The 23,979-nt window shown below is 46.4% G+C and overlaps 1 protein-coding gene across 1 annotated transcript; it reads left to right on the forward strand.

The window, feature by feature from the left end:
• Positions 1-2,449: 2,449 nt before the first annotated feature.
• Positions 2,450-23,979, forward strand: STX1B (syntaxin 1B). The gene is made up of 10 exons (XM_043968257.1): positions 2,450-2,764; positions 12,450-12,524; positions 13,010-13,109; positions 15,898-15,972; positions 19,078-19,151; positions 19,931-20,039; positions 20,347-20,420; positions 20,928-21,065; positions 21,188-21,298; positions 22,417-23,979. The coding sequence occupies exons 1-10, from the start codon at positions 2,735-2,737 to the stop codon at positions 22,495-22,497; spliced, it is 867 nt and encodes a 288-aa protein (XP_043824192.1). The 5' UTR covers positions 2,450-2,734; the 3' UTR covers positions 22,498-23,979.

Consider the following 23,979-nt stretch of genomic DNA (forward strand, 5'->3'; position numbering starts at 1 on the left):
CATTTAGTACCAATTGGGTATAGGGGATGAAGAAGGAGGAATCAGGGATGATGGAGATGCTAATGATAGTACCAGCGACAGATGCTTCCAAGAAGCTGAGGCAAGGGATCAGGTTCTAAAGAGTTGATCTGACAGTGATCCTTGACAGGAACGCTGTTCTAGAACCTCTCCTTAATCCTCTAGGCTTTCACTTTACCATTCCTTCTCAAGGTGTAAGGCTGCCTGTCAGCACACAGGTACCCAACCGCTCTTCTCCTTCACCCTCTGCACTAAACAATCTGCAAAGTTCAGGTTCTAACCCCAACTGTCTATCTCCAGTACCTTTCCTCTGGAATTACCTCCCATTTAAACATGTCTATAGCTTGTATGTTTGTAGTCACTTATATTTTGTTTCCTCCATTATAATGTGAACTCCTGGAGATCAGAGGCCTATGTTATTTGCTTTTCTTTGTATCCCTAGTGCTTAGTATAGCACTTGGCACATGGTAAATGCTTATGATGAAGATGATGGTAGTAGTAGAAAGGGAATGGGAAGTGTCATTCCCACTGTATATGAGCCCTACTTAGGGATTTTTGCTACTAGAACAAGGACCACAAACGGAGTCAGGGGCAAGCAATAAATTGGAGGTGGGCAGAATGGGTAGCTCAGGGGAAGAATTCACCCTATCCTACCATTTGGTTAGCTGTTTCTTCTTCTTCTTCTTCTTCTTCTTCTTCTTCTTCTTCTTCTTCTTCTTCTTCTTCTTTTTGGTGAGGCAATTGGGGTTAAGTGACTTGCCCAGGGTCACACAGCTAGTAAGTGTCAAGGGTCTGAGGTCAGATTTGAATTCAGGTCCTCCTGAATCCAGGGCCAGTGCTCTATCTACTGTGCCACCTAGCTGCCCCCAGCTTCTTGTTTTAAAACAGATTTTTCTTGCCGTGATGGGGAATGGACTTATAGTTTCATTGGCATAGAGAATTTCCAAGCAAGGAAATTCCCTCTCTCAAATCAGGGCAGCACTTTCTCTTCTTTTCTTTTAAAATTTTAAAAAATTTATTTTCAAATTTGAATAAGTTTTTAAAAATTATTTTAAAATTTTAATTTAAAAATTGTTTTTTGCTCTTTCTCTACAACTTATGGTCTCAGGAGAGTTGCATAGGAAGAAATAGAGTGATAGATCAGTGGAATAGGTCAGGCACAGGAGACAGTCATAAATGACTTTAGTAATCTACTGTTTGATAAAGCCAAAGACTCCAGCTTCTGGGATAAAAACTCACTATTTGAGAGTTGCTTTAAGGTACAGAAAGATGAGGGACTGCTTAGGGTCACACAGACTCAAACCTAGGTCTTGCTGGCTTAGAGGCCAGCTCCCTATCCACTGCACCACACTGCCTCTATTTTAGTTAACCAATTGTTCAACTGTCAGTTCTAACTACTGAAGGATATACAAGTGCCCTCTAAACACAGCATTCTCTAAATTTGAACTTTGGAGTAAAACCCTAGTTATCCATCCCTCCTGCTGCTCTAGGTGTCTTTACATAGCTGGACCCATCCAGATTTGTGCATGTGCCAGAATGTCTTTCCATTTGAGTCAAGGCGAAGGTTGTGTCTGTTTAGTTGTTTCTCTGTTGGCTTTTATCAGTCATTTTAAAAGTAAAAACTCTGTGTTCATGGAGTCGTGCCTATATTGTCTTTCAATGTATTGTTGGGATGTATCTAGCAGGGATGGGGATAGCCTTGTGAATTGAAGCTTATTGGGCAACCAATGCAGCAAGTAGAGGTCTGCTAAGGGAGGATGGTGGTGGAGTAGAGGTTGTTGGGGGTGGGGAGAGGGCAGTATGAGTCTGCTGGTGTCTAGGTTCCGCTGCACCAGGGACTCTGCGGTCTAGAACTGGCCCCTCTATGTCTGGGATCACAATGAAAAGACTCATATAATTTTTATTTTCCAAAGTTTGCACACACACAGAGGAACACAAGGGCATATATACACACACAGTTGTAAAGAAATACACAGGTACATTGGCAAAACAAACTAACCCCAAACCATGTACTGATATAAAAAGACACATCGGCACACTCACTACCCTCCCCGTTCCCCTACCCTTCGTTTTCCCAATCTGCCCCTTCCAAAGCCTGTTTCATCACCCTTCTTTTCTGTGTCTTTGTCTTTCTCTGCTCCTGTGTCTCTTTCTGTCTCTCTGTGTCTCTGCATCTCTGTCTCTGTCTCTCTTTGACTCTGTGTCTAGCTCTTTGCTCCTGTCTCTCTGTGCGTGACTGTCCTGACCTTCCCTTCTCCCCATCACAACGAATCTTCCCTACCGCCCCTTCCCCTCCCTCTATTACATCCCTCCCCTCCCTTCCCATTTTCTCCCCTTCCCCCGGACTACATCCCCCAGGCGCCCCCAGACCCCGTGTTGCGCATGCCTCCTGCTCCCCCCACCCCGTTCTTCCCCCTCCCTCCCTTCCACCTTCCCCCCTCCCCCGCGCCTCCTCTCCCGCATCCCTCCATCCCTCTGCCGCAGCCGCATCGCCACCGCAGCCCTGGTACAGCCGAGCCCGGCCCAGGCCCCTGATCCTACCCCTGTTCCAGCCAGGCTCGGTCCCCTGCCCCCTCCCCTGGGGAACCCAGGTGGCTCAGGTACCCCTCAAGTCCCCAGACTCCGGGGAACCCCTGCGCCCCCGGCCCGTGCCCCCTCACAGCTTAGGCAGGAGGGAGAGACGAGGAGGAGGAGGAGGAGGAGGAGCCGCCGCAAGATGAAGGATCGGACCCAGGAGCTGCGGAGTGTGAGCTGAGGGGGGAGGGAGGAGGTGGGGTGCGAGAGAATCAGGGGGGGCATCAAGCACCCCGTTATTTGGGGAGGGGGTGCATGGAGGAGGTATTGAGACGAGGGGCGGAGAATTCTACAAGAGGTGGCTTAATGGGATGGATATACAGGTTATCTCCCGGGATTCCAATATCTCCAGAGTGTACCCCCATATTCTAAGGGGATTGGGAAAGCCTGGGAGGGATTAGGAGACTGAGATGAGAAGAGGAATTTGGGGAGGTAGACTGGGGCCTCTGATATTCTGTATTTCCAAGAAGTCCCTAGTATATGGCAGGGGGTGGGATATGTTCAGGAGAGAATGAGGAAGAAGGCCCCCCCCCCAGATGGGACTTGAAGGGGTCTGGGGCCCAAAGACTGTTATATGATGATATTTGGGAAAATGAGAGACTGTAAGGACTAGAATAGACTTTAATGGTAGCTTTGTAACAAACTGATGTGCCCCAGTGTCTTCGGTGGGAATCATAATATTGGGAGGGGGGTGAAGAACACTGAACAGCTTAAGAGGAAGCCCTGGGTAGCTGAGGATGAGGAATGTGGGGGAAGGGGCTTGTGTGAATATTTCTCCCCACCCTTTTCTCCAAATGGGGGTTCCTGAGATTTGAAGAACCTGAGAGAGTCTGGAAAGGCCTAGAGGGAGGAGGTATAGATAGTCAACAACTGTAATCATCAGGATACCCCAATATTGGATTGGGCTTGGGACCAAATATGAGATGTGGGAGAAAGGGGAGTTGGAGGAGGATGGCTTGGGGGAACAGTCACTGTGATAGTTTGTGTGGGATGGGAAAGCGCCTTGGAGTGACAAGAAGGTACTGGGTACACTGATTGGGGAACGTGATGGGAAGTGGTTTGGGGCAACAAAAGTCCCCTATGTCTGGGGGAAGGTGAGATGCATGAAGATGATAAACGACAGGAAATTCTAGACCCTGAGGGGCAGTAGGAGACTTGGGGGAAGATGAATTTGGAGTTGAGGGTCACATATTTTGCAGAGGAGATGTTGCTATTTTGGAAGGATAATTGAGAAGCCCAGGAGAGTCTGGGATGTGGGAATTTGAAGGGGGGGTGGTCCACAGGCCCATGAAGAAGGACTCCAGTAATTAGGAACAGTGAGACAAGGACTGAAAGAAACATAAGGAAGCATTTGGATAGGAATAAAGGTATTTGGTTTGAAGGGGTGGCTGATAATTCAAGGGCTCATATAAAAGGAGGGAAAAGGGGGTTGATGTCTGAGGGTGGTGAGCAGCGGCATCGCTACTTAGTCCTTGATATTTTAGGGGCAACAAGAGAAAAGGAATTTTAAGGAAAGTGGTTTAGGAAACTGAGTTGCCTAGTGGAAAGGGAACTGGGACACTTTAGACAGAATGAAGGAGCTCAGAGGGTTGGGAGATGTCATTTTGAAGAATAGGGCTCCCCAGATTTTAGGAAAAAGAGCGATCAGGGAAAGGGAGACATTATGTATCTAGGGATAAAGTGAATTTGTGTGATTGTGGTATAAAAGGAAAGAATGAGAACCTCAGGGTTCCTTGAATATTCCCTGAGAGTGTTATTCAAGGGGGAGGTGAAAGGGGAGGAAACTTCCTATCTGAATAGGCCAAGGAGACACTAGTTGGGATGTGAGGAATTGTGGGGGTGGCAGAATTGTCACCCAAATGTTGGAGGGAGGGGTTGGAGGAGCTGGGGTGAGCTTGGGAGGAGCCACTAGGGGCTGGCACAGTCATTCTGGTTGATCAGGACCTAATATATTTGTTGGTCAATCAGTGATGACCATATATACTCGTAGGAGTAGGAGTTGACGGTAAAAGCCTCTATTGATTTAGATATCTTTTTTTTTTTTTTGGTCGGGGCAATAAGAGTTAAGTGACTTGCCCAGGGTCACACAGCTAGTGTCAAGTGTCTGAGGCTGGATTTGAACTCATGTCTTCCCGACTCCAGGACCAGTACTTTATCCATGGCACCACCTAGCTGCCCCCTCCTCCACTGGTTTAGGAAGAGTTGGGGGAGTTAAATCTAGTAAAGAGAAGAGGAAAGCTGGGAGAGGAAAAGGAAGAAGGGGGGAGACTGGCTATCATATTTTTGAGGCAAAGTTCAAAGGGTATTGGAGAAGACATTCACTGAAAGAGACTGGAGAAGGAGATACTGGGAAGAATTAGAAAGCATTGGAGGATAGGGAGATAGTCCAGAGAAATTAGAGGGATGTGACCCCTCTAGATTTTGAAGACATTAGAATGTACTGGGAAACAGCAGGAGGGGGACATTATTGGGCCAAAGTAGTCAATGGTTGGTGACCTAAGTCTACGGAGTGAAGCCTTGGATTTGGGGAAAGGACAGGATAGGAAAGGGGAAAAGAAGAGGGTTGGTGGGGGAGCCTGGAGAAGGAAAATGATGGAGGTTGTGGGGAAAGGGGGAAGAGGGAGCAGAAGCAACGGTGGGAGGCAGGAGCAGCTGGAGAGACCAGAAGGGGCAATGGATGCCCGAAACTGGGGAGGACAGATGGAGGGAATGGGAGGTAAGGCCTCGAGGGTGAGGATGGAAAAGAACACCGGGTCAGGAGGGAACAGAAGCTGGATTGAGAGACTGGGGGGAAATAGAGAGGCAGCTGAGAATGTGGGAAAGCAGGAGGCTGTAGGAAGACTTGGAGAGTGACTGAGCTCAAGGGCAACAGATAGATGGAGAGGGAGACTTGGGAAAAAGCAGCAGCAGGTCCTAAGCTGGGTCCGTGGAGAGATTTCAGGGGGTCTGGGAACCTAGATGGGCCCAAAAGGCTATCCTTGTTTTTCACTGACCTCTAAATGAAATTGAACAGCTTTCCATTATGAATGTAAGCAATAAGCCACAGGAGCGTTAGGCTTCACCAGACGACCAGAGGAGTCCGTGACCTATTCTCCCCCCCAAATAAAGTTAATTGCCCCTGTTAGAGTTAGAGTTAGGGTTAGAAAAGGAGACCAGAGACAGGGATGCAGTGGAAACTTGGAGAAATGGAGGGATAGAGAACAGATGGAAGAAGGAGTGAATAAGAAATAAGGAATACTTGAAGAGAAGTGTGTAATGTCAGAGCTTGGGGTATAAACGAGTTAGAAAAGTGAGAAAAGGATTGGGCTGGGAGGAAGCCGGGTATGAAGCCAGCCCTGGGGGAAGAGGAAAAGGGATGGGGAAGAATGAAAAGAGGGTAGGGGATGAGACTGGAACATACAAAGAGTAAGCTAGAAAGGGGGTAAGGGAGAAGGGACCTAGTTATGTGGGGTGGGAGGGGAAAGGAATTGGGAGAGGGTTCAACTCATGGGAGGAAAAGGGATGTAGGAAAGGGGGTCAGGAGAGAGGGAAAAGAGAGAGAGAATGGAGGTAGGATCAGGATGGGGGAGCCAGAAGGGCTGGCCCCATTAGAACCCAGATTTGGGCATAATTGCCCCAAAGGGAGATAATATTAATATTCCCCCAGGGGGAGAGAGAGAGAGAGAGAGAGAGAGAGAGAGAGAGAGAGAGAGAGAGAGAGAGAGAGAGAGAGAGAATGTGTGTGTATATGTCTGTCTGTGTGTGTGTGTACATGTGCACACAGGCTTGCGCGGTTTCCATTTGATCTCTTACCCAGTTTGCTTATGTGTCTCTCTGTTTGGGTTTTGATCTCAGTGTCTCTCTGTTTTGGTTGTCATCTCTATATGTCTCTCCATCACCATCTGTCTCTCAGTCACTGCTTCCCTGTCATTTGCTCATGTGTACTGGCTCTCTCTGCCTCCGTTCCTTTCACTAACTCACTTAGCTTTGTCTCCCCCTTTGCTCTGTTTTCTCTTTTTTCCCTTTCCCTTTCCCTTTCTTTCTCCTCCTTATCTTTTTCTCTCTTTCTCTCTCTTTTCTGCATCTTTCTCTACTTTTCCCCCTTCCATCTTGATTTTTTTTTCCTGTCTCCTTTTCTCTCTCTGTCTCCCTTCTCCAAACTCTCCCCCTGTAGTCTCTCTCATCATCTGTGAGTCTCTGATTCCCAAGGATTTCGGCTTTATGGGGTTTTAAAAGAGCAGGACCTACCAGGCAGGAGGCAACACAGGATTTGGATGGCCTCCTCCTTGCTTGCATTTCCCTGAGTGAGCCAGTGCCTAAGTAACAGCTCTTGGGCCGGCTGGAGGCCCAAGCTTTGTACTCTCCTGCCGGCTTACAATCTGGAGCCAGCTGGATGCAGTGGCCCAAGATCTGATGTGCTGGAGGTACAAGGCAGGGAAACCCTGGGTCAGAGGTTCTAGGAAGGAGGCTTGGGGAAAAGATGAAGGAGGATAGCTGTGGAAGGGAGGTACCAAATAGGCAGCTGGGATTCTCTCCCATAGCCTACATTCTAGGACCCCCTCTGCAGGTTACCTAACCTGAATCTTTCCTTAGAAGATTTTGGAAGTTGTGGGGTTTGGGGAGGAATAGTAAAGCAACAGACATTTTCCATTTTCATTTAAAATCTCACCTGCCTGCAACATGCTTTCTTTTTTTCCTTTTTCCTTTTTGTGGGGCAATGAGTTAAGTGACTTACCCAGGGTCACATAACTAGTAAGTGTCAAGTGTCTGAGGCCGGATTTGAATTTAGGTCATCCTGAATCCAGGGCCGGTGCTTTATCCACTGCACCACCTAGCTGCCCCCCAACAGGCTTTCTTTTGATATGGGTCTAATTCCTCTAAGACTAAGAAGCTGTATTCATTCTTCTTGGAATTATAGAACCACAGACGGTTGCTGGAAGGGACCTTTTAAGACATTGTAGAGTACCCACAATAGAAGGGATCTTGGAGGCCAGTGCAGAGGGTCAAAACTTTTTTGTGCTATGGATCCCTTTGACAGTCTGGTGAAACCTATGGACCTCTTGTCAGAATAATGTTTTTTTTTATTTTTTTCAGAATAATGTTTTTAAAAGCATAAAATAAACTACATATGATTATAGAGGAAACCAATTATATTGAAATACAATTAACAGAATATTAAAAGAAGATTCAGTCTAATCCCCCCCTCCTTTTTTTTACATTAAAGGAAGAGATTTGGTCAAGGCCACACAAGCAGTCAGTAGCAAAATTAGGACTGTTGTTGTTTGTCCTTCATTCCTGAAAAGGACCATGACATCAGGGTGATGTCATAACTTGCAGTGAATTGGATTTTTGTGAGGGAGGGCTGTGCAAGGTCAACAGCCTCACTCTCTCCTCCAGAGTCATCTGGGTCCAATGGCAAGATATATATATATATCAGGACGACTGGAGATGGCTCTGAATGTTTGAGGCAAACAGGGTTAAGTGACTTGCCCAGGATAACACAGCTAGTAAGTATATGAGGTGAAATTTGAACTCGGATCCTCCCAACTTCAGGACCAGTGCTCTATCCACTGCACCACCTAGCTGCCCCAGCAAAACTAGGGCTAAGATCCAGGGGAATCTAGTTCTAGGGGCAGTGATTTGAGATTGGACAGAGACTCTGGGTCTGATGAGTAACAACTACCAACCAAGGTTGGCCTCCAAATGTCCATGTGACTAAGAGGAGCCTGGTGGGATGGACTCCTTCTATAAGTGAACCAGAGAGGAAAAAAAGAAGGAGCTGACCCAAGTGGAGAAAGAAAGATCAGCTACCCATGGTAACAGCCTGTTGGTGGAAAATAACATGGTTTTCAGACTTTGGGAGAAGACAGGCATGCAGTGAGAACTAGTACAAAGGTCACTGGTCAGGGAGGCAGGAGGCCTGGATTTCAGTCTTGCCTCTGATTTGAGCACATCACTTCAGGACCCTCAACCTCAATTTCCTTATCTTTTAAATTAGGGTAAAAGCCCCACTTCCCTGCCTCCCTCACAGAACAAATTGTGAAGGAATTCATTGGAGACACAGCTGAAGGGGCACAAGCTAGATCTCAAGAAGAAATTTCAAAGCCTTCACAGGATGGATGGAGGGCAGCTGAAGTTGAGAGAGCTCTCAAGTTTTGAGCCCAGAGGTGGAGGGATCCAGGGACTTATAGAAAGGAGGATAGAGTTGAGAATTTAAGCAAAAATTTCTGGAGGGAGTTTTTCAATTCAACAATTTTTTTAAATTAAGTACCTGGTTTTCTCCTGAATCACTACCTTCCACCCTCCGGAGGGCAGAAAGAGTCTTTTGCCTTTGGAGCACAGGGCTAAGGTCCATCTTCAGAAGGGACAAGAAGGGGATGTTGGCGGGTCCTCCAGCTGCAAGTACTAAGTGAGGCAGCCATGAGGAGGAAGAGGAAGAGGAAGAAGACTGACAGGAGAACCTGAAGGAGATGGGAAGAAGAGGGGGCTGAGAAGAGACAGGGACATGACATCAGGGTCATGTCATAACTTGCAGTGAATTGGGCAGAGGTAGCAGCTAGAGAAGGCAGAAAAAAGACAGAACAGAGACAGAAAGGGAATGTGTGTATAGTGAGCTGCATCTATGTGTATCTCTGTGTGCACCTGCATGTCTTCTCATTATGTGGGTATGTGTCCATGGGTTGATATGTTTAAGTTTACCCTGGTACAAATTTCCCTGTTGTGTAGGTGTGTGCCCATGTGCCCATGAAAGGTGTCTCTCCCTGGTATGCACTTACCCTATGTTCCTGAATCTGTCTGTGCACCATACATATATTCCTGGGAGTTTTGAGTGTCTTAATCTGTCTGTTTTCATGTCTGTGTGTACCCCCACACACTTCTTTTTTTTTTTTTTGGTAAATTTTTACTCATTTTTAACTTAAATACAAAAATGAGAAAAGGAAAAAAAAACATTTCCATGTACACAGCAGAACATAAGAGAGGATTCAATATAAAACAATACATTTCTATTTCAAGAAAAAACATATAATAAATACATCGTTTTCAAAGCTATCCAGCTTTTCTTTGCTTCCTTGTAGGTTTTCCTTTGTTCTCTGCTGTGCACTTTTACTTTATTTTTTCCTCTCCATCCACCCCCTCTATTCCCCCCAAGGTTACAATTAAACTCATATATATGTGTGTGTGCATGTGTGTATATACATTCACATACACATTCACATTCATATACGCATATATTTAGATACCTATAAACATACACATATACAATCAGATACATTTATGTAAGACCATACTATGCATATTTCCACTTGTCATCCCTTTCTCTGAAGGTGGATAGCATCTTTCTTCATAGGTTCAAATCTCTCCATGGTTTTCTAAATCAACCAGCTCATCATTTCCTACACCACAGCAATATTCTAACACAATCCTATCTGAGAGATTGTCTATGAAATTTCCCCCTAATTTTCTTCATTCTTTCTGTTTTGGGCTATATTGGTTTTATTTATACAATAAAATTTTAATTTAAAATAATCGAAATTATCTATTTTATACTTTAACAATGCTCTTGCCTTATAATATAGTTTAAGGTCTGAGACTACTGAATCTCCTTCCTTTACATCTTTTTCCTTGGTTTCTTTGAAATTCCTGACCTTCTGTTCTTCCAAATGAACTTTGTTATTTTTTTTCTAACTCAGTATGGTAATTTTTTTTAGTAATTTAATTGAGATGGCATTGACTAAATAGATTAGTTAGTTAAAATTGTCCTTTTTAATTATATTGCTTTACCTACCCATGAACAATAAATATTACTCCTATTATTTAGATCTGACTTTATTTGTATAGAAAACGTTTTATGTTTAAATTCATATGGCTCCTGTGTCTGTTTTGGCAGGTATATACATATATTCTTGGGTATATCTGTGTGTCCATGTTATGTATTAGTGAATCTTCATGTGCTTCCTTGCACAAGAACCCTTGGATCTGTTTATGTCCGTGACTGTCTATTTTGATGATTGTCTCTAGGTGTATCTGTATGTATGGTTGGATATATGTTGCTTTCTCTGTGAATGAGCACCAAGTGTTTCTGTCTTTTTGGCAGTGGGGGTCTGTGTAGAAATGAGGGCTTGAGATCCCCAAATAACTCACCATGCCCAGAAGGGACAGAGATGGGACCACACCAAGAAGGTTCCTCAGTTGCCTTCCTGGGGCATGGGTGATACAGGAACATGACAACTGAACTCTGTTGTTTGGGTTTCTGGCTACTCTCTAGATTCTAGGTTGTCTGGGATTTCACTTGGAAACTCTGGGCGTCATGGGAGGTTAAATGATGTCTAAAGGGTTTTTGTTTGTTTCCTAAGACTTGGCTCCATTTGGGGTCTAGGTGGGCCTCTGAAGAGACACTCTCTGAGGCTTTGGCTGGGTTCCATCTTGGTTCTGCCTGGGTTCTGTTTGGATCCTGTTTAGGTCCTCCTCTGTCTGGGTGCTGTCTAGATTCTATCTAGGTTCTGTTTAAACTCTGTCTAGGCACTATCTAGATTCTGTGTAGGCTGTTTTTGGGCTCTGCTAAGATTGTGTAGACCCTGTCTAGATTCCATCTGAGCCTTTATCTGGGTTCTATTTGGGTACTATCTAGGTTTTGTCTGGGCCTGCACCTAGACTGCTGGGCTCTCTGTCAAGGCTCTCTCTCCAGGTTCCCAGGTTCAAATCTGAGGTTCCGTCTGGGCAAAATGTGTACGCTTGGTTCTGCATAGGCTTCCTCTTGAGCCACATCAGGGTTTGGGCTCTGTTGGAATAATTTTCTGTGGCGTCCTTTTGAGGCTTAGCCTGGGCTATATCTTGGCATCTGGGCTCCGGCCTGGACTCCTGGAATACTTCTATTTTGGGCTGCTCTGGGGCTCTCAGTGGGCACTAAGACAGTGAGATAGACATGTTCAGCGTGGTGGACCCTGGATTTGACCTGAAGGACCTTCTTTGCCAGACCCAAGGGAGGGTTGGAAGTCTACCCCACCTTCTGCTCTACTGTTCTGTGCCAGTCTCTTCTTAAATGGAGGGATGTGAGCAGACCTAGGGACACTGAGACTTAGGGGGATAGAAGCAGGCTCTAGAAAAGGTGGGAGGGGATGCGCGTGCGCGTGTGTGTGTGTGTGTGTGTGTGTGTGTGTGTGTGTGCATGGGCCTTTGTGTGTTGGTGCATGTGTGTGCATATCGGTGTGTGGGTGGATGACAGCAGTTCGTGGATCAGTGTGCGGGTGTGTCTGTGTCAGTGGGAATGTGTGTGTGCCTCTTTATGCCTGTGGGTATTGGGGGTGGGGGGCTGAACAGTGCCACAGGAAAATCCAAGCAATAGAAAGTAAGTGGGTGTCAAGTTAGGGGAATGAAAGGCAGAGAACTGCGTGGAGTGGAGTGGGGGGGGGAGTTGGGGGAGGGGAAGTGCATCACGGAGGCCTGCGCAGGACGTCAGGGCTGAAGAATTGTGTGAGGTCTCAGCCTTCCCCTATTCTCTCCTGTCCCAGCATCCCAGCTATGGCCCTGACTGTCTGGCTCCTCACAGGCAGACAGCCGAGCTGTGACCTTGTAAAGGGGACACAGCCGGCTGAAGGAGCAGCAAGAGGGAAGTGGGGAGTGGGGGGCCTCCAGCAGGGAGGCTAAGGTGGAGCTGAGCCAAAGTGGGTGAGAAGAATCGGGGGTGGGGGGTGGGGAGTGGTCTCCCCATACCCAGTCTTTGGATTTCATGGCAGGGGACCAAAGAAACAGGATTCCCCTCTTTTCCTTGGACCCAGAGCTGGAAGTGCTTGGATGAGGGGGGGCTGGGGTGGAGGATAGTGGCCTTGGCCTTGACCTTGACAGGACAGAGATACACGTGCCTTCCCCTTGCTCTCCAGGCGAAAGACAGTGACGATGAAGAGGAGGTGGTACATGTGGACCGGGATCACTTCATGGATGAGTTCTTTGAACAGGTAACAATTTCATGGAAGGCCCCAGTCCCTGCCCTAGCAGGCATCCAGCTCCCACTTCCCCCAGTCGCCAGACTTCCTCTTGTCTGGGCTTCATCTACCCACCAAACTTCCTTGAGCATTTTTTTCTCTTTACCAGACCTATGATTTCATGGGTATAAGGAGTTATTTATAAGGAATTCCTCAAACCAATGCAGGTCACCATTTCTTGGCCAATTATACTTTTGGAGCCTTACCTGGAGAGTCACATGACCAGCATGTGGGGGACTTGAACCCAGGTCTTCCTGACCCTGAGGTTAGCTCTCATTCATGACCTCTCCCTCCTTGGGTTTTTGTCACCACTAACCCCATACTGCCAATGAACCAGGGACATTCTCACCACCCCCTTGAGGCCATGGACCCTTCCTCAATTGCTGGCACCCCTTGGCCCTTCTGCCAGTTATCCTGGGTCTCTCCACCCTTCCCCCACATCTGTCCAAACCCTGCAGGTGGAAGAGATCCGAGGCTGTATTGAAAAGCTCTCTGAAGATGTGGAACAGGTGAAGAAACAGCACAGCGCCATCTTGGCCGCCCCCAACCCCGATGAAAGTGAGTGGGGGGTACCCAGGCTGGGATGGGATCCTCAAGCTAGGACAGGGGGAGGGGGAAAGGTCATTTGGACCTCCACTGGCTCATTCTCATAATCACTGAATAAATCCTATGGCTTCTCCCTCCACAGTATCCCTGGCATCTTTCCTTTCTCCTCTATTGTCACTGCTAACACATTCTTATATAGGCCCCAGCCACCACCTACCTGTACTATTACAATACCTTTCCAGTGGGTCTTCCCACCTCCCCCTCCTCCTCACCCTCATCTAGCCTTGCTTCCAGAATACTTGTTCTTATACTTAGATTTAGTCATGCCTCTCCTCTAATTAAAAAGAAAAAACTTCACTAATTCCCTATTTATTTCCCCAAAGTTCAGACTCTTCTGCCTAGCATTCAAGGCCCTTCGTGACTTAATGCTAACGTACCTTTGCAGCTTTATTTCTTATTACGCCTCCACACATTCTTCAGCTAGACTGTATTCTGTCTCCTAAACGTGCCCTAAGCTTTTCTACCTCAGTGCTTTTGTTCAGGGTTCCCTCTGCTTATTTGTTCTCTCATTCCCTTTTTCACTTGTTGAATTTTTCCCCATCCTGTAGGTCCGGTTCAGAAAACCTTCCCCCTGGTTGGTACCAACCTTCCCCTTGGACCTCACATAGGATTTTTACATATCCATAAAACATTTACAATGTTAATATAATGTATGTTAATATAACATGTTAATATATGTTACAATGTTTTTGGTTTTGGTTTTTTGGTGAGGCAGTTGGGGTTAAGTGACTTGCCCGGGGTCACACAGCTAGTAAGTGTCAAGTGTCTGAGGCCAGATTTGAACTCAGGTCCTCCTGAATCCAGGGCTGGTGCTCTATCCACTGCACCACCTTGCTGCCCCTACAATGTTAATATAACGTTACACACACACACACACACACACACACACATATATAGTTAATGACATTTGTCTCTTATCATCTTGTGAGATTGAAAGGTTCACAAAAGTAGGTGCTGTGTCTTACCCCTTACCCTCTGCCCCAGGCTACTGTAGGACAAGACATATTTCACACACATCATTTTTTTCCTCTACCTCTTGCTCCAAATCTCTCCTGGGTTTCCTCATCCCAGAAAGGAAAAGCTGATGATAATGAGAGGTCCTGTTTCTTTTTCTTTTCTTTTCTTTTTTTTTGCCAGGCAAATCTCATTAACCCTCATTAAGTGATTTATCCAAGGTCACACAGCTAGTAAGTGTCAAATGTCAAGAGGTCCCATTTCTAAAGCACTTTATGGTTGACAAGATGCTTTTCTCACCTCAACACTTTTTTTTTTTTTGGTGGGGCATTGGGGGTTAAGTGACTTGCCCAGGGTCACACAGATAGTAAGTGTCAAGTGTCTGAGGCCAGATTTGAACTTAGGTATTCCTGAATCCAGGGCCGGTGCTTTTTCTACTGCGCCACCTAGCCACCCCACCTCAACACTCTTAGGTTGAAATATGTCAGCTGGGGTTATGTGCAAAACAGAGCAAAACGTGCAAATTTTGTAGAGGAGGAAACCAAGACCCAGAGAGAAGAGGGTCACCTGGTTGACAAATAATCTAAGCCAAGACTTGAACCTTTTCTTGAAGATAGAACCAGAGATCAGTCCCAACTGAATTGAGGTTCACGCAAATGAAGTAACTTAACCCAAAGTCACACAGGTAGCAAATGATAAAGCTGAGATTCAAACCAGCAGACTCAGACTTCAAACCCAGCCCTTTTTTCATTTCAGCATGCTGCCCCCTCAGGTCCTTCAACAGGTCTTTGCTACATCTTGGCCACTATATGTTACAGTTTTTGTTTTTGTTTTTTGAGGGAGGGAGGAAGAAAAATTTATATCTGTTACAGTTTGCCAGCTTTATCCCTTCCATCTACACAGTCTTGGGGTTGGTGGAACAAAGCCTCCATGACTGATTTATCATCTCATCATCATCCTCACCCACCCTATGATTGGTTTCCTACCATTTCACCCCCCCAAAAAAAAACAACCTATAGGTTTTCACCCATTTGTGAAGGACAAGAGTATAAATCCAGTGTTCCCAAATTCCCCATGATTAGTTGAAGGAACTGGGCAAGCTTTAGCCTGAAAAAAAGAGAAAACACAGGGGAGAATGCGATGGCCCCCTTCAAGTAGTTGAGATGTTGTCACATGGAACAATGATTAATCCTGTTCTGGGCCTTAGAGGGCAGAACCCGGAGCAATGAATGCAATAATAAAAACTCTAACTGATAAAGAGCTACAAAGTACTTTCCTCACAAGGACCTGGGAGGGAGGTGGTACTATTCCCATTTTACAGATGAGGAAACCGAGATTCTAGGAGGTCAAATTATTTCTCCCAGGATCACACAGCTGTTAAATGGCAGAGCCATGATTCAGTACCATATCTCTTGACCCTAAGTACCAAACCATAGGGCCCTCTTGCAAAGAGGCAGATTTCTGTTTCATATTAGGAAGTTTCCCCCTATAAATTAGAGATAACCAAGAGTCTAATGAGCTGTCCTGGAAGGGAATGAGTTCCCCATCACTAGTTCTCCATCAGTGGAAGCTAGATGATCATCTGTCAGGAGCTTTACAGAGGGTCCTTAGTCAATTATGGGTTAGATCAGAGGCCCTTTCCACTTGGTTCTTAGCTTTCTCTCCCCTCCTGCCCCCCCTCCCCCGTTGACTAGCATGGAATTCTGCTCATGCTAGGAGCCTAATAATCGTTCATTGAATTTAAATTTGGATTCATACTTGACCTTTTTCCTCTTTTCCCTCTCAGAGACCAAACAGGAGCTGGAAGACCTGACTGCAGACATCAAGAAGACGGCCAACAAGGTTCGATCCAAGTTGAAAGGTAAGAACCATAACCCTAATAAGGTCTTGGGGTCTCACTGATTTAGATTACAGGGGAAAATGTTATCCTTCCACCAAGATAAAAAATACCATCTCCTACATAGACTTACAGGTAAATCCCATTAGCTTATCCAAACAATAGAGGCTCATACCCTGTCACCAACTATCGAGAAACAAACAGGTGACAGGGAAACAAGCTCTCCCCTACCCACTAAAAAAGAATAGAGATTCTGTCTCCAATGGGGTGATCAGTGGCAGGTGTTATCAGGGCAAGTGTGTCTCCTATTTGTCTAGCACCAATTTTCAAAAATCACAAAACCTCCCATTTTTCTAGAGTCCTCTGAGAATGAATTTTGAGTAGAGTATGAGTTCATCCTTATCTCCTCTCAGCAAATGCTTGCAAAGTCTTAGGCTGAGGACTGATTCGGGACATCTCCATGGTACAGTGGAAACAACTCAGGACTGAAAGTCATGAGACCTGGGTTCTGAATTCCAGTCTTGGCTTCTCTTACTATGTGACTTTGTGGAAGTCATTTCCATTCTCTGGCCTCAATGTTCCCATCTATAAAAGGAAGAGGTTGGTCCCAAATAGTCTTCTTTTTTTATTTTTTTGCAGGGCAGTGAGGGTTAAGTGACTTGTCCAGGGTCACACAGCTAGTAAGTGTCAAGTGTCTGAGGGCAGATTTGAACTCAGGTCCTCCTGAATCCAGGGCTGGTGCTTTACCCGCTGCGCCACCTACCTGCCCCCTAGATGGTCTTTAAGCTCTTTTCCAACAGTTCCATATTATATGGTTCCATATTCTAAGGTTCCATCCAATTCTGACACTCTGTATTCTATGTTCCAAGTTCCCTTCTGTGTTCTGAAGATGGCTTCTAGCTTTGATTTTATTCCTGGGGTTCCCAGCCTATGAACCATCGACATAATGGAGTAATTATTGCAATTACTTTGCAAAGTAATTATTTGCAAAATTATTGCAGAGTCCACAAATTCTTATGTGCTCTTGTTTAGTCAATGATAATGTTTGTTTCTTCAGCTTCTGGATACTAGTAGTACATATAATATAAAATATATTAGGCAGCTAGGTGGCACAGTGGATAGAACCCTGGACCTGGACTCACAAAGACCCAAGTTCAAATTTGACCTCTGATACTTACGGCTTGTATGATCCCAGGCAATTCACTTAACCTCCATCTGCCTCAATTTCCTCATCCATAAAATGGAGACAATAATAGCACCTACTTCCCAGGATTATAGTGAGGATAAATTGAGATAATATTTGTAAAATGCTTTGCAAATCTTTAAATACTTGATAAATTCTAGCAATTGTTTGTTGTTGTTATTTCATGAGATAATATATGTGAAATGCTTTGCAAACTTTAAAACACTATATGAATTCTAGCTATTATTATTATTGGATAATCACGTGAAATGTTCTGATGTTAATAAGAGATCCTTATCCTTGAAAAGGAAACTATTACAGGCACTGGAGTCAGAGGATCTGGGTTCGAATCCCACCTCTGATACTTAGTACCTGTGTGATCTCGGACAAGTTACTTCCCTTCATTGTAAAATGGGGGGGAGCGGCTTTCATGGCCTCTGAGCTCAGGATCTATGACCCAATTGAAATAGTCCAATGATAAGATCCTAGATTTAGACGGGGGAAGGATATGAGAAGTCATCAGTCCCCTCTCATTTTACAGCCAAGGGAACTGAAGCCCAGAGAAGAAAAATAACTTTCCCAAGGTCACCAGACTTAAGAGAGGCCAGAAGTGACCTCTTGTTCAAGGTCTCAGGGGGTAAAGGAAAGAGCAAACCCAAGATTTGAACCCAGGTCCTCTAATTCCTAACTCAGTGCTCTTTACACCCTGCCACCAAAGCTGCCACCCACTCATTTTATTTATAAAGTTTTATTGATGCTTTTTGCTTTTTTTAAACACCAAAGTCATTTCCTGTTTAATCCCACCTCATCCCTACCCCCTCCTCTCAACCACCAGAGAACTCTCCTGAACAAAGAAAAGCTTTTAGGCAAAACTGACTAACACAGGGACCTCATCTGAGAGCATGGGCAACATTCCAAACCCGGTATGTAAATCTGACACTCAGTACATCAAATCACTCCATTTTACAGAGCAGGAAACTGAGGTCCAGACTGACTTGCCCAGGGTCACCAGTAAGTCACAGTTAAGAGGATGAGTGCATGTTGTGACTCTAAGGCAAGCTCCCTTCCCCTACAAGGTGGAGCCTCCTGAGCAATGTCACTGCTCCCTGTCTTCATGGTCCAAGCTCTATGCATAAATGTAGGGAGTCCATGTTCTTAGACACAGCCCTTAGGCCTTAAAATAGCCCAAAGGGCTCCTCCATTTCTAGTCTTCTTAGGCTCTACTTCCCTCCATGCAGTCCATCATCCAGTGACACAGGCCTGCCCAGTCTTCCTCCTACATGAAGCTGCATCTTTTGGCTTTGTGCCCTTTGCACTGGAGATGTATCCCCTTCCTGCAGTGTTCTCCATCTTTACCTCTTCCTTTGGTTTCCTTCAGATTCTGCCTTCTTCAAGAGGCCTATGCTGTCTCTTCCCTCCCTCCCTCCCTCCCTCCCCCTAGTCCTTTTCCCTCAGATATTTCCATTTAATGGTGCTATATCTGTACACATCTCTCGATGTACATCGTTACTTCCATGGCTTCTCTGCCCATCAGAATGGAAGCTCCTTGAGGACAGGGTTTTTGTGGGGTTTGGGGTCTTTCTTTGTGTCATCAGCATTTGGCAAAATGCCTGGTATACAGTAAGCACTTAATACATGCTTGTTAATGTATAGATAGATATCATTAAGGGAAGATGGAATTACGTTTTACAGAGTTTTAGGTGCAAAGTGTATTTGATCACATTCCCAATTCTTTGAAGCATGGCTATTCTCAGTTATAGAAGACTACTATTACCCAAGATATGTTTCCTCAAGCATTCCACATAAATTGAAGCCTGTTACAGGAAGCGATGATTAGGTTGGGAAGGAGGGTTGTAGGAAGTTTTGTGGGTCACCCCTCACTGCTAGATGGTCTCCCCTTGGCTGTGCCCCACACTCTTCACTCTGCTTACCTGCTCTCCCGGCAGCCATCGAGCAAAGTATTGAGCAGGAGGAAGGACTGAACCGATCTTCGGCTGACCTTCGTATTCGAAAGACCCAGGTAGGAGGGAATGACCCCCACCCATCCTCTGCCCCAGGAAGTACCACAATCTCATGGAGTCATCCCTGGCCTTCCCAGAATGGTCTTGACACCTTGATCATATGCCTGTTAGAAGCTTGAGATATAGCCAAAAACCATAGTCCTTTTCTTCTGGACAGTGCCCATCTCCAAACTAGGGGGTGCAAGGTGGAGGTGGGGAATGGGGAGATGGGACTTAACCAACTCCCCACACCTGTCCTTCTCTCTCCCTTTGCTCTCTATTTTTTATTCTCTTTGCCCATCCTATCTTCATCTCCCAACCAATTCCCCTTTGTCACCTAAATCTTTGTCTCTTTTGTCTCTTAATCTCTGGCCTGTCACTATCTGTATCTCTGTTCATCCTTCTTTTCCTTCCCTATCTTACCTCTGCTTCTCCTTTCATTTTCATCTCCTTCCATCCTTGTCACTGTATCTCTCTCTCACTTCCTCTACTGTCTTTCTCCTTTATCTTCTATCTACCCTTCCCTGCCTCTCTCTTCTCATCTCTGTCTCTTTCTCCTCTTCCCCTTCTCTTTTTTATCCCTCTTTGCCTCCTCTCTTTCCTCTTCCTCCTCCTCCTTCTCTTCATCTCTTTCTTTCTCTCTCCCTCCCCCTTCTTTCTCTCCATCCCCATTAAACATATCTCTCTCCAACCCTTGTTCCCTGTATTTCTCTTTCTCTCTCTTTCCCCTATCTTGCCTCCTTTCATCCCTGTCTCTCTTTGCTTTACCTGGCATCTATTCCCCACCACCTCCCTGTAGCACTCCACATTGTCCCGGAAGTTTGTGGAGGTGATGACTGAATATAATGCGACGCAGTCCAAGTACCGAGACAGATGCAAGGACCGGATCCAGCGACAACTGGAGATCAGTGCGTACTTGGCCCTCTGCTCCCTGCCTACCCACCCTTCCCCAAATCCTGATTTGCTCCTGGTCTTTGCTTGAGGCTCACAGACCTTGGGACCAACCTGGGACCTCCAGATTCCAGAAGGGAAATGGGGTTGGGGGAGAGAGGTCTAGATTGAGGTTGGGCCCACCTCTTTTAGGCCTACACTGAAGAGGGGTTTGGGAGCTCCCCTAGGCCCAGACCCCTCCCTAGGTATCCATCTTATCTTTCCTTCAGCTGACTCCCTCCCTGGGCCATCCCCACCCCCTCCAACACACTTTTCTCTCTGCAGCTGGAAGGACCACAACCAATGAGGAGCTGGAGGACATGCTAGAGAGTGGAAAACTGGCCATCTTTACCGACGATGTGAGGGAGGGACAGACATGGGGGGAGGGGGCTGCCTCAGCATTCTGGGATTATTCTTCAGCCTAGGACAGAACTGCTCTGGCTCATTTATTGGTGTGCAGAAATAGTTCCTAGTGACTCTCCCTCCTCTTGGGCTCTTTATTACATTTTTTTCCCTCATTCAAACCCCGTATTTGTGTCTTGACATCATTCTGCCTCTTTCCCACTTCATATCATCCTCTTTTTGTCTTGTCCATCTCTCTCTCATACACAGTAGTCAATCAATCAACAAGCATTTATTAAGTACCTACTGTTTGCCATATATGGGGCCCCTTAATTGTTGGGATGGGCCTCAACAGTGTCTGTCCCTTGGTCTCTGGTAGCTGCGGGGATGTCAGAACTAGGGATTGTCAGGGAGGTGAAGTCCAGGACCAAAGGAGTTCATTTCACAATGAAGGGGATGAAGCTGATGTGTCTGTCTGCTGCTGAGGCCCATTCTCCATCCCCATCCCCACCCTCACCCCTCAGATCAAGATGGACTCACAGATGACCAAGCAGGCTCTGAATGAGATTGAGACAAGGCACAATGAGATCATCAAATTGGAGACCAGCATCCGGGAGCTGCATGACATGTTTGTAGACATGGCCATGCTTGTGGAAAGTCAGGTAGAGTTGTGTAACCCCACCCCGCCAGCCCTCATCCCTCTCCATGGGCCTCTCTAGACCTTGACCCTGTTATTTTTGGCTGCTGGACCACCTGGAGCCGCACTGACCACTTATCTCTGCAGGGGGAGATGATTGACCGCATCGAGTACAATGTGGAACACTCTGTGGACTATGTGGAACGGGCTGTGTCCGACACCAAGAAAGCCGTGAAATATCAGAGCAAGGCCCGGAGGGTGAGAGGGTCGGGCTGGAGCTGGGCCAGGGTTGCGTGGAAGGGGAAGAAAGTGGGGGCTGGGCGGCAGAAGGCTGGGCTTTAGGGCAAGAAGTATGAGGTAAGTGGTGAGATAGGGGTGGAAGGACCTAGTCTCCTGCTCTGACCTCTTCCTTCTTTCTGTTTGTCTTTCTCTCCTGCCCGCTTCCTCTGTGCCCACATCCCCTTTCTCTCTTCACGGTCCCAATTCACCTCATTCTCTTTGGCCCTGCCCATCACCTGCTGGACATCTTTGCTTCTCCTCCTGTTTCACCTTCTTCCTTTTTCTCTCCTCCCCTCTCTCCTCTCACTTACCTTTTTTTTTGCTTTACCTCCTCTCTCTCTCTCTCTCTCTCTCTCTCTCTCTCTCTCTCTCTCTCTCTCTCTCTCTCTCTCTCCCTTTTGTTCTATTCCCATCTCCATTCTCTTCTACCTTTCTTTTAACCCTCTATTCCTGCCTCTAATCCTCTCCTTTTGTCTTCTTCCTCTTTCTAACCTCTTCCTCTTTTCTCTTCTGTCTTTCTTTTCTCACCTTCTTCCTTTTTTATTTCCCTCTTTCATCTTTTTCCTTCTTCCTGTTCTTCTCTCTTACCTTCTCCTTTCTCTTACTGCCTCCACTATTTCCTTTTCTCCCTTATCTTAAACTCCTGTCTGTCTCCTTCTTCATGTTTGCTTTCTCCTTTCTTTTTCTCCTTCCTCTAATCCTTCTCTTCTTTCTCCTTTCCCTCCTCCCTTTCCCCACTTTTCTTCCTCTCTTTACTTTCCTCCTTTCTTCCTTCTCTTCTCTTTTCTCCTTTCTTCCTCTTCTCTTCTTTTTTTCTTCCTCCTCTCCCTTTCCTGACTCTCTCTCCTCCTCTCCTCCCCATTCTCTCCTCTTTCCTCCACTTTATCCCCTCTTCCTTCTTTTGCTCATCTCTTCCTCTCCTCCACTCTCCCTTCTTTCTTCCTTTCCTTCCCCATTCATGCCTCTTTATTCTCCCTTCCCTTCCCTCCTCTTTCTCCTCTCCACTCTTCTTCCTCTTCTCCCTTTCCTCCTCTCCTTCCTTCCTTCCTCCCTCTCTCTGTCTCTCCCTGTCTCCCTCTACTTTCTCCCACCTGCAGAAGAAAATCATGATCATCATCTGCTGTGTGGTGCTGGGGGTGGTGCTTGCGTCGTCCATCGGGGGGACGCTGGGCTTGTAGACCTGTCCCCTCACATTCCCCTCATCTCCCCAAGACCCTCTCAACAGAATGGGAGCAATACCCCTCCCCCCATCCATCCATCCATCCATCCATCCATCCATCCATCCATCCATCCATCCATCCATCCATCCATCCATCCATCCATCCATCCATCCATCCCCCAGCTTCCCTCAGTCCCTCTCCCTTCTTCCACTCCAGTCTCAGCCCCTAAGATTGGATCCAGGCAGTCCCCCCCTTCTCCTCCTCCGCCCATAATGTGGACCTGAGCAATCCCCTCCCCACCCCGAAGTGGGACTCACACGTCCCATGTCCCCCCTCCGCATGTAGATTACAGCAGGCATGAGCCCTCACCACCTGCCTCTCCCCACACAGGCCTAGCACCATGGGGGCCCACATGCTGGTGATGTGTAGGGTGGGCATGTGTGTGCTCGGGTGTGTGTGCACGCTGGATCCCCTCTCCCGCCCTCCCCTATCACCCCATCTCATGCGTCTGCCTGTGGCCTGAGCTGTCATATGCATTGTGGTCGAGTGTATACCTCCATCAACCCCAACTGTGTTCGTCCAGTACAGGCTGTAGGGGCCCTGGTAGTGGGAGAAGGTGCAGGCACGTCCATGGATCTGTGTGCACACTCACAGGCACTGACCAGGTTTGTGTGAGGGGCAGCTTTTGCATCCACACACACACACACACACACACACTCATCAGTTGTAGATGACACCCTGTGATGTGCATATGCACCCTCTCCCAGCTATTCACCCAGGATGTATAGAGATCACAGGTTGGGGGGTGGGTGTGCTTAGATACACACCTGGAGGTGTAAATAACATGGCTCGGTATGTATAGAGAGATACGCTCATTTCTTCCCAGCCAAGTGTAGATAGCCATGTGTACACATCTACCTTCTTGCTCTGTTTATCCACACAGGATGTAGATACCTTTTGTGTCTGTTGTATTGCCAGTCTTTGTTTAAGCAGTGTGAAAATTCACAAACGTACACATACATACATACACACACACACACATGCAAATATTCCTTTCTCCTAGTTGTATATAAATTACCTTTGCATGTGTGCGCATGCATGGGTGTGCATGCTCCCACACACAGTTACTTCCAAGGGGTGTGTGTGGAGTGTGGTTGTATGTTACCCAGAGGCAGAGCCCACCACACTGTGTATATAACATCTGTTTGTGTGGGCACAGAGATATATATTTCTATGACATATCTATACATATTTGCGTGCATGCGTGCGTGTGTGTGTGTATACATGACTACATGGTGTGTATAGAAACCATTCCGTATTACATAACACACATATATTTATCAGCACAGCTGTGTGTCCTGTATGGGTTCGTGTGTATCTGTGTTTATCTGAGATCATTTCCCACCCTCCTCCTCCCCCTCCAGGTCTGCACAAGTTCATGTGGGGAGATGCAAGCACAGACATAGAGTCATTCAAATATTGTGCAACCAGGCATTTTTC

The sequence above is a fragment of the Dromiciops gliroides genome, chromosome 1, assembly GCF_019393635.1.
Source record: "Dromiciops gliroides isolate mDroGli1 chromosome 1, mDroGli1.pri, whole genome shotgun sequence".
NCBI classification, from domain to species: Eukaryota; Metazoa; Chordata; class Mammalia; order Microbiotheria; family Microbiotheriidae; genus Dromiciops; species Dromiciops gliroides.